Source organism: Cydia pomonella, chromosome 20 (assembly GCF_033807575.1).
Source record: "Cydia pomonella isolate Wapato2018A chromosome 20, ilCydPomo1, whole genome shotgun sequence".
NCBI classification, from domain to species: Eukaryota; Metazoa; Arthropoda; class Insecta; order Lepidoptera; family Tortricidae; genus Cydia; species Cydia pomonella.
In genome coordinates this window covers 2,667,591-2,678,952 of record NC_084722.1, presented here as the reverse complement: position 1 = coordinate 2,678,952, position 11,362 = coordinate 2,667,591, and the positions used below count along the sequence as shown (strand labels likewise).

The window sequence follows — 11,362 nt, the reverse complement described above, 5'->3', positions numbered from 1 at the left end:
TACTGGACAAGGGTTTCCGACAAGTAAGTTATTTAAATAAATTATTTTTACTAGTAAATTAATACTGTATACCTGAGTAACTATAATTAATTAACTGCTTCTTGTTCTGAGCCAAGATTGTCAGTGTCATCAAGATTAATAATCTTAGGCGCTCTTTTAAAATACTCCGCCGCGCAAGCCGCACTATAGGGACCGTGCGCGTTGGAGGGTCTGCCATCTTGTGGGCTACATCGGAACAATAAACATCAAATTTACGCCTCGCGCCAAAAATCTGACGGCTCCTGTGCTGCCTCCTACAGTTCATGCACGCTCCCTATTGTTGCGCTCTACTCGCGTTTGCTACTTTACAGAAGTAAACTATAAGCTTACAAATGGGCATGCAGGGGTGTCACACTAATCTTTGCTGCCTGTACACGTGAACACAACATATTTATGAACCGTAGGCCGACTCCCTCCTCTCTCTACGATGGTTCTTTTTATGTCGGGAATGAGATAATACAAGAACAAACAATCGATTGCCTTCCCTATAGGTCTGGCTTAGTGGGTAGTGACCCTGCCTATGAAGCCGATGGTCCTGGGTTCGAATGCCGGTAAGGACATTTATTTGTGTGATGAGTACAGATATTTGTTCCTGAGTCATGGATGTTGTGTTGTGTGTCTATGTATTTAAGTAATTGTGTATTATGTATATCGTTGCTGAGTACCCACACCACAAGCCTACTTGACTTACCGTGGGACTTAGTCAATCTGTGTAAAAATGTCCCTATAATATTTATTTATAGGTTACGAGTATAACATAAGCGCGTGATGCATTTAACATCCCTTTTCTTTAAAACCGTCCCTTTTCCTACGTACGAATGTGTCAAATAAGTAATAGAAGATATATTGCAGATACCTTGGCCCAGCAGCATACATTGACTAAGAAAATTAAAATCAAAACTTTTTTCCAGGGAAATGCCCCCCAGGTGAGCATTCGGTACTGTACTGTCCACGCAAGGCCGAACCGGACTGCACCAACCCTCAAGTGCACGACTTAAATCGCCCGGGTGCGTGTGACATTCCCGACTGCTTCTGCGATGTTCCTACTGTCAGAAACTTGGTCACTGGCAAGTGCGTGCGTCCCGCTGACTGCCCGAAGAATGTGCCTCAGTAGTGCCTTTATGATGTGAAAATAAATAATGAATTTGTTACCTAATAGTATGTGTTTTTTTTATATGTCTACTTCAAGCAATTATAAAATAAAAAAGACGCACCGCACAGTTGGCAAAGATACGGCAAACCACATATTTAAAATGTCCAGACTGGGACATACCTCAAGGTGCCTCAAGTCAATGCTCAATGTTCCCTTTACAGAAGTTACATTATTTGCATTGACATACATCTAAGGACGGGCCTTACGGGCAATAAGAATGGGGCCAGTACAGCGGTGTCACGAACACGAATTCCAGCCAATCATGCAGTCTAACGCCACAACCCGATTAGTTGATGAGTTCGCATCACCCGTGCGATTGGTCGCAAGTTGCGTTAGACTGCACGATTGGCTCGAATTCGTGAGTGACACCATTCAACTAGCACCAGTCTTAGTGCCCGTCCTTCGATATATACAGACATAGGAATCCGTGGGCCAAAATTATTTGACAAGTAGGGAGTTCCTGTATCGATAAACTCGACTATCGAAGCTATAGTTCTATATACTAGTGATCACTCAAGGGTTTGCTTGTAAAATACGTTTTTATTAAGAGTAAAAATAAATATTAAATAATAACTCAATGTACTCTTCTTCGTTTTTAAGACAAGTCAATTTTATAATTTTACTCATCCCAATTTTTTTTTGTGAATGTCCCATTTACTATTGTTAAAGTAAACGACCAGAATTTGGTCCATATTTTCGGGTATTAAGCGTTTAAAATTAAGGGAGTAAAATTATAAAATTGTCTTGTCTTGTCTTAAAAACGAAGAAACACAAGAACATTGAGTTATTATTTAATTATTCTTTTACATTTAATAAAAACATATTTTTACAAGCAAACCTTTGAGTGATCACTTAGTATATAATAGCATCGATAGTTGAGTTTATCGATACAGGAACTCCCTACTTTTCAAACAATTTTGCCCCACGGATTCCTATGTCTGGATATATATCAATGATTTTTGTCCTTTCTTCGTGAGATACAACTGATACAAGACGGACAGTCTAAAAGCACGTTCAAATGCTAGAAAAGCTTCCGCAAACCATACCAAAGCAGTGTGCAGATGGCAGCATCATCCCTCAAGTCCGGGGCTTAAGGACGTCCACTTGGTGGCGCGGGTGCACGGAGCGGGCGCACGCATGAGGGTCCCATTGTAGGTCAAATCCGTCGCACGCAACCGCGCCAGTTAGTAACGCTCATGCTATTTTACGAGAAACCGCTCACCCGCTCCGTACAACCGCGCCAGCCAGCGGACGCCCTAAATCGCGCGTTTCACTGCATCTACAATGCTACTACTGTCAGAAACTTGCCCACTAGCAAGTGCATGCGTTTTGATGAGTATCCGAAGAATGTGCCTCAAATGTTAATCAATAAATAGATATAATATAAGAGTTTTAATTATTTCCCCCCTTTTCTGTTTGGCCCTGGTAGGAAACGCCTGCCGCTGTTTTGCATTTGGTTATTTCAAAAAATATGAATGTATCTCGAATATATATACATATAGGCTAATCAAATTAGATTTGTCGAAGAATAAATGTACAGAAAGCTTGAAATCGTTTTGATACCTTAATTTGGTCCTAAATGCGTGTAATCCCAGTTTGGACAATCCCTGGTGTGCATACAATTATGCTCTCTTTGCCGTTTTTTTGCTTGTAGCTCTAAAACGGCACAGCTGACGGAAAATGACATTCTGGTCAATATTAAAGAGTATGGGCCTTTTGCGTCGAATGAGCATGTATATCTTCAAAAACGTGATGTAAAAATGTATGTACACCTGGGATTATGTATTGCTCCAAAGTACGACTATTTCCTCCTACGGTATCGTTCTGTGGGGCAACTCAACACATTCACATGATTCAGACAAATTGTTTTAACTGCAAAAGCGAGCCATACGCGTATCGGCAGGCGTATACTCGAGGCTCTCGTGCAAAAATATTTTTAAAAGATTATGGCATTATGACGTACCTACTGCTTGCTTTATGTGTATGAAGTCAAAATGTTCACTCGACTACGCCTTACTAATTTGCGCGACTTGTATGTACATTTATTTTTGAAGGATAATTCTTTTATCCAGTGTTTTATGAAGTTGTCTTTCGTGTAGGTAATCTCATAGAAATTTTAAGTATAATAAACAGCCGCAAAGGTGGTTAAATTACAAACTAAATTTGGAAATATTTCTTGTTAGTAAAAAAAGTTGTCAAGATAGAGTTATAATGTTAATGTTATGTAATTTTTTTTTCTTTTTTGTAAACTTCGTAAATAAGGTGATGTCATTTTTCACATTTTTACTGTAAAAAAATAGTGAAAAATTGTTACGGAATGTTCAATTTAAGCTCTTTCAAATGATACAACCCCACTTGACCTAGTGAAATTTTGCCCCTCTTTTAATTGGACATTTTTCATAGTTAATAAAAAACCACCATAACGTAGTACTTAGAATGTATCTGGATTAGCGTTGTTCATGAATAGTCCAAAGTTTTTGTCGATAATTAAGTAGTTCTCGAGATTATTAGTAACGTGACTCCTTTTGTATCTTTTTGGTAAGAAACCCTGAAAACACAAATCGAAAAATATTTCATAAAATCATTGATGTAAGTAACGTACATCAATGCATAAAATAATTTGATTCGTTTCCTAGTTGCTCAGAGATAGTGATTAATCAACAAATGATAAATAAATCGGGGAATAGGGTTGTTTCCATCTACAAATCTTAGGGCAGAATTGTATCACAATAAATTCTTTGGGATTATAAGAACATGTTAAACTACTTTTAGGGGACCTGTAATGACTATATTTTTGTAAATATTGAATTTAAAATATGTTTTGGCACACGTCACGTGACTAAACACGAAACGTCATTGAAGATTCTGATGACGTCACAACTCTCAGATTGACACTGTTGACAGTTAGGCGATAAACAACAAATGACAAATGTCAGTTGACAGTTCGTATCTTCTACGTGTGTATGTAGTTATGTGTCAAACCGTAAACTGTGACGTCACACAATTTTCAAAGAGCGTTTTGGGCGCGAAAGCATCTGTCAAAATATATTTTGTTAATTTAACATATTTAAAGCCGTTTTGAGTATAAACGTTGAATTTTAGGGCAACTTTTAGTTAATATAGAACGTAATATAAGCGTTTCAAAAAATTTGAAACAACCCTATTGTTTATTACGTAGATAAATATGGAAAACTTTTACGACTGGTTTTTCCTTTGACTTTGATTTCTAACGTTCCCGTTCGTAATTACTTACGTTTCTATAATTGATAAGGATTAGCAAGTGTCACCTTATATTGACCCCTAGTGCGTGTTCGCGTTATATCTAACATCTTACTCGTTGCTAGAACGGTCCGGGTCCCGGCTGTGGAGTCACACACTCCAGAGGGCCTACCGCGAAAACCGAAATTCGTAAATTGCGGGGATCTTTCTCTTTTACTCTCACTAAGACGTGATTAGAGTGACAGAGAAAAATGCCCGCAATTGACGAATTTCCATTTTCGCGGTAGGCCCTCAGACTCTCCAGAGGATTTACCGCGAAAATCGGAATTTCGTTACGGACGGTGTCGTGTCGGACGGCTTGGTCCCAGAATGCAACTGGCCCGAGTCATCCCATCCTTTATCTCCCATCCCACCGTCTGTCTGTCTGTCTGTCACATCGAGAACCACTTAAGCTATCGATTTGAAATTTGGAATAGTTATGAACAACCCAGACACATAATTTTTTTTTTTTTTTTTTTAATAACTAAAATGTGAAAAAATACCATCCCCCTTCTATCTCCGAAGTTTATCGAAGAAAAATAATGATTTTTTTACATAGTATTAACATTACTATAAATTTTACATCAAATATAATCAAATCTCTATCTTGATAACTTTTTTTTATTAACAAAAAAACATTTCCGGATTCAGTGTGCAATTTAACGAGCTTTACGTCTGTTTATTACACTTGAAATTTCTATGAGATTACATTAAAGACCTATCTTTCAAATAAAATAACAATTTTTAATATCGGTTCAAATGATATGAGAGAATTATCCTCGAAAAACCAACATATGTGCATTACATCGCGCAAATTAGTTAGACAATTTGCCGATAGATGACGCTGTATAGGGAGCGTGCATGAACTGTAGGAGGCAGCACAGGAGTTTTGTTCCGATTCAGGCCACAAGATGGCAGACCCTCTAACGCGAACGCTCCCTATACAATTATACTAAGTATAGGTCAAAGAGTAAAGTAATTATATAAACACCCTACCTTAATGTCAAAACACCCTAAAGATGGAAAAAAGAAATCTGTATTAATCTTTTACACTACGTAAAATCAGTGTTGGCCGAACGTTACTAATTGAACCGTAACGGACGGTTACAGTTTACGGTTCAATTTGTAATGCTTAATTAAAAAAAAAAGGTATAAAAGGTAATCACGGTTCATATCCCGGTCGATTTAAGTCTAATGGATGCTTTTTGCTTTCGTCTCACTGGTGATACAAATGCCCACAATGTTGATATACCTAATCAGTCCTGATCAGATATTAAGGCTCCAGTCTGTTTTCCTGTCCAAGTATGACCCTCTCTTATTACAGTAACACATTGACATATATATCTAAGGACGAGCCTTACGGGCACTAAGAATGGTGCTAGTTCAGTGGTGTCACTAACGAATTAGAGCCAATCGTGCAGTCTAACGTAACTAGTTGCGAATAATCGCGCGCGTGATGCGATCTCATCAACCAATCGCGTTGTGGCGTTAAACTGCACGATTGGCTCGAATTCGTGTGCGTAACACCGCTGTACTGGCTCCATTGTTATTGCCCGTGAGGCCCGTCCCTATTAATGCACCAACATGAATGTTTATTTGTATGACAATGGAAACCAGCTCAGAAGCTCTCTACTATAAATTCGCACGATTTGCATACAGTGGACACAGTGGTCATTCAGATCTTACTACGGACAGACAGACGGCCATACAACATGAAATATATCTGTGTTCTACTGTGTTCTCTTTTGGCGGTCTGCGTTAGCGGGCGTGGTTTTGATCCTGCTGATATCATAAAAAGTAAGTTAACTCATTTACAATATTTTTTGTTTTTATTTTGTTAAGAGATTTTTTTTTTTCAATTATTACCTCCACCTCCTATAATTTTTTTTTCACAAATAAGGAATTATATATTTACATAATCAATTACAATAGCTATATTATCAAAAAACTAAGCCTAAATTAGCCTGAGGCATTGTTCCCAGGACACTGGCCGCGTTCCCTCTCTGCACAGTGAGGCTAAGTTTTTGTGCGAAAAAAGCGCCAGCTCGTAGGTCGCCAGACACCCAGACTAGTTTAGTAGAAATTTCTTTTACTAGTTTCTTGGTGTCGGACGACCAAGGACCGAGAGTTTCAATCGCAAGTGCCGCAAATACATAATTACTTTTTAAAAATGCATATTTGCGACACTTGGCAATTTGGGCGTCGTCTGCTGCCTATGGCCTATGGCCCTACGGCCCTATCCTTAGTATTAATTACTTGAACGTAATTCGAACCGTCTTTAATTCGAACAGGGGGCCTACCGCGAAAGTCGAAATTCGCAAATTGTGGGGATCTTTCTCTTTTACTTCTCATTGAGACGTAATTAGAGTGACAGAGAAATTTGCCCGCAAATGACGAACTTCGATTTTCGCGGTTATAGTCCAGAGTTGCGTTACTTTTGTATCATTCAATTTCACAACTAAAGAGGTGGAATTTTTAACCGACTTCAAAAAAGGAGGAGGTTCTCAATTCAACAGTTTTTTTTTTTGTATGTATGTTACTCGATATCTCCGAGAATCGTAAACCGATTTTCAATTCCTTTTTTTTAATCGAACGGGTATAACCCCGAGATGGTCCCGTTGGCACCAAGTCGGGGTCTGATGATTGGATCTTGGAGAAATCGAGGGAACTCTTCAAATGTTATAGGTACATGTATGGCGCTTTTGGTAATTTCTGAAGTCGGTTATATTTTTTGTTAAAAAGTTTTTGGCATATCGTTTATGTATGATGGAGGATATGTGAGAGAGAGAGGATTGTTTGATGGATAATTGAAACAAAAGATACTGCGGGGTTATACAGATAGGTTCATGTCTCTCCTGCAGCCATGCGTGGTGCGTGGCCATCATGCCTAATTTTAACGAAGTTTCGGTGGCGCCGGAAAGTCGTGTTTATGGGCTCTACAGACCTCGCCAATATCGTATGCAATTTAGGTTAGTTAGATAGGTTCTTTGGGTCATTTGACCGATCGCTTGAATTCTCTGTAGAGGTGGTCGCCAATGGTGTATTCCCATCTGTCCCCGCCGGGCAAAGATGGGAATACACCGTCGCCAATGTATCATAAATCGCATGCCAGGATTGGCTTGGCCGGCGAAGTATTTTTAGATATGGTGCCAGCATAGATTTTACCTGTCAATTCTACGAATAGTTTGAAATCATTGTTTTTTTACTCATGCAAACTATAAGCGAAATAAATGTCATATACAAAGGAAAAACACTGGGCACTGGCACTGGAGGCCTTGGTAATTTTTTTAGGGTTTCGTACCCAAAGGGTAAAACGGGACCCTATTACTAAGACTCCGGTGTCCGTCCGTCTGTCTGTCTGTCCGACTGTCACTAGGCTGTATCTCATGAACCGTGACAGTTGAAAGTTTCACAGATGATTTATTTGTGTTGCCGCTATAACAACAGAACTAAAAAGTGGGCGAGTCCGACTCGATACCTTTTTATATGTGATTTATTTCGTTAATACTTTAAATAGTAGTGTCCACTTGTAAAAAACACAAATTAAAATATTTTCATAGAAAGTAATATAATTTGTTTTTAGAGTTGTCAACCCCATTATCGGTGACGATTGTAGAGCCGTTTACACTCTCGCATTAAGCGCGACTTTGAATCACATTATACAGCAGTTTTTTGTACTAAAATCAACCATTTTTCAGGGACATGTCCTCCAGGCGAGCGCTCCGTCTACCATTGCCCGCGCATGGCCGAGCCCGACTGCAAGATCCCTCACATGCACGGCTTCATAGACCTGGCTCTGCGTCCTTGCTTCGAGGCCGACTGCTTCTGCGAGCTGCCGACAATTAGGGACCCCAGCACCGGCAAGTGCGTGCAGCGTGACCAGTGCCCGAAGAATGAGAAGCAGTAGTTTGTTACATTAAATTAAACATGCCAATTATTCATTTAGAAAATGTTATGATTGACAAAGGAGCAAAAGGTTTCATATTTTACGAATCCAGCTTGGAGCTTTTTCAGTAATTTTGATAGGTTTGAGAAACAGTAGTTTGTTAGATTTGTCATGTAGAAATAAAGCAACCTACCTTATCTATAATTTGTGTTTTTCATCACTACTACCCAAAATTGATATATTGATATACCCGGAAAGAAGAGGATAATGACATGAAACAGGAAACAATGCAGGAAAAACGCTAATTATTCACTCGTATTCATCTAGAAAATTTCATGACACGGGAAAATATGAAAATAATATTTTACGAGTCTCGTTTGGAGCTTCTTCAATGATTTAGATGTAGATAACTGGGACAAACACATTATAAAATAAGATCACTTCTGTGGACAGTACTTACAATCAAAGTTAACTCGTTTTCTTATTTGAGTCTCAAGTACTGAAAAAATGTATCCCGCTCGTAAAGGTGCCGCGTAAAAATTACCTTTAGGTGCCCTTAACTTTGCGATGTCTACAGGTAAGACGCGAACGACTTTGCAAAAATGTGTATGACCCACCTATAGTCATTACGGTTACGGATATAGCTAGCTTTAGATAGAACGTTCGATATCCCCCAACAGCACGGATGTGATGCCGCGGCCCTGCTTCGTGGCCGACTGCTTCTATGAATTGCCGACGATCAGGCCCCGCAGCATCGGTCACTGGTCAGTACGTCGCGCTCCCAATCCAATGTAAGTAGACCTGACCTAGACGATAAGGCGGTTCACTCATGGTACGATTAATCTGACGAGAATCGTGACGATCAGTCGCTTCGAAATTGTAGCAGCCAATTTCGAAGATTACAGAGCCAGTGTTAGCCGAAACGTTAATGCAATAGACCATTAACCATTACAAATTGAACCGTAAACTGTAACCGTCCGTTACGGTTTACGGTTCAATTTGTACCTAATCGTTAATGATCAATTGCAATTACCGTTCGGCGAACACTGCACGGAGCAATGCTCGTTACGAGGGATGCGCTTGCGTCATAAACTCAAGACTCAAGATTGAGATAAAAATCTAATCGTTAATCGCAAAGAGCAGACCAAGATAAGTTGGCAGCGATTTTGGCAGCCCAGACAGTGCAAGTGTTATTTTAAACATCAAACTTCTATAAAATTATGACGTTTACTTAACACTTGGACAGGCTGGGTTATCAAAATTGCTGCCAACTTATCTTAGTCTGCCTCACAGACATCTCAAACGCTTCGCTTGCATCCTATTTCTATGCTCTGCCTGTATACCAGAGCGACGGCTGATAACTTTAACTACTTACAGCTACCAAAAAAAGCAAATGGGTGATAGGTACCTATGGCATTTTGTGGCGAAAAATAGAAACTACTTAGTAGGTTATTCCTTTATATATTTCTAAAGGTACACAATATTTTCACTGATTTTTATTTAAAATCAATACCTAATACCTAAACATTTGTATTTTCAATGAGAAAGCTGAAGAACTACTGATCTTCTTTCTTCGGGCACTCATCAAGACGCACACACTTGTGAGTGCTCCTGTCCCTGACAGTAGGCAGTTCGCAGAAGCAGTCGGGTTCGCCGCAAGGCCGCAATCGCCTGTCCACGAAGTCGTGCATACGGGGAATTATGCAGTCGGGTTCGGCCATGCGAGGGCAGTGGAGAACGGAGCGCTCGCCGGGGGGACAATTCTCTGACAAGAAATGGGTTTCGACTTAAGTGTGGATCAATAGTTACGGATGAAAATACATGGCAAAAATATCTGTGAATTCTCTAAAAGTTGTACAAATAGAAAAATACCTACAGGTTGTATGTTTAGTCACCTGCAATAATTTACTGGGTGAATAAATAGGTCATACTGAGCAACTTTTACTATGGGACCAACCCCGAAAACGAGAAAAAAAATGTCTGTTTCTTACATTTTGGCTTGCCTTGACATTTTCTGTTGGAGAGTAAATTTTTCGGGATTAGTCCCATAGTAAAAGTTGCTCAGTATGACCTAGGATATTCAGCCCATTGATGTATTTTACTTACATCAATGATTCAGCCCGTAAATTATTGCAGGTAACGAAATAGACACCCCATATACCTCTATAATTTGCTAAAAAAATATCTACCGTGGTAAACGCTTGTCTCTTTTTGTATAGCTTCTGGAGAATTGTTTTGGCGGTTATTCCCACCATCCCACTTCCACCTGTTACTAAAACCGGGAGAGAAATCCCAGTATGTAAGTAGTTACGACCAAAGTAAATCCCACCCAAAAGTTAACATGTAAAAACGCAAGTTAGACTGGTCTCCAAAGCTGTGCGAGGTAGTTTATCGATTTCAGTGCACGGATCGTTCCAGCATTTCGTAGCAGCATACGTAAAACTACCACGAAACGCTATAATGTAGGTAGGTAACAGATGTAATATATAATGGTAAACCTAACCAAATCAGATACGAGTATGTAGATTCTTATGCATCTTATGATAGGATAATTAATCCAGTCACAAATCACTTCATTAACATGTTTTACATTAGACATATTTATTTTATTAATATGAAAAAAAGTAACTTACTCTTTGGGATTGGGATCCCTTGTCCGCTCACGCTGACCACAGCCAGAAGAGCACACATGAGAACAAACGTATATTTCATGTCGCTTGATCGTCTGTCTGTCTCTTAGTAGTTCAATGCTTAACGTATGCAAGTTGTGCGATTATATAGTTTTATTGATCATTTTCCGGATCTGTTTCCACCATTCTCATATCGGATGTGTTTAGTAGTAGGTATATCGGATCGGATATGTGGTTCTAAGTAAGGGTCACTTTAACAAACACATTTTATAAAAAAGTGACTTCAATGAACAATAGAATAAAAATGAAAGACTGGTACATTAATATATATATTCCCTATTTGTTTTTGAGTCTAAAGTACCTACTGAAAAAATGTCCCCGCCTGTAAGGGTGCAG

The 11,362-nt window shown here is 39.2% G+C and overlaps 1 protein-coding gene across 1 annotated transcript; it reads right to left on the bottom strand.

The window, feature by feature from the left end:
- Positions 1-9,781: 9,781 nt before the first annotated feature.
- On the bottom strand, positions 9,782-11,143 carry LOC133528962 (uncharacterized). Its single transcript, XM_061866501.1, has 2 exons — positions 10,970-11,143; positions 9,782-10,101 (listed from the first exon to the last, which is right to left on the bottom strand). The coding sequence occupies exons 1-2, from the start codon at positions 11,046-11,048 to the stop codon at positions 9,893-9,895; spliced, it is 288 nt and encodes a 95-aa protein (XP_061722485.1). The 5' UTR covers positions 11,049-11,143; the 3' UTR covers positions 9,782-9,892.
- Positions 11,144-11,362: the final 219 nt, after the last annotated feature.

Excerpts from the sequence above, each read along its gene's own strand:
- LOC133528962 (XM_061866501.1), bottom strand. The coding sequence starts at position 11,048 with ATGAAATATACGTTTGTTCTCATGTGTGCTCTTCTGGCTGTGGTCAGC. Across the intron at positions 10,102-10,969 it reads AGGGATCCCAATCCCAAAGA|AGAATTGTCCCCCCGGCGAG; the intron begins GTAAGTTACTTT and ends ATTTCTTGTCAG.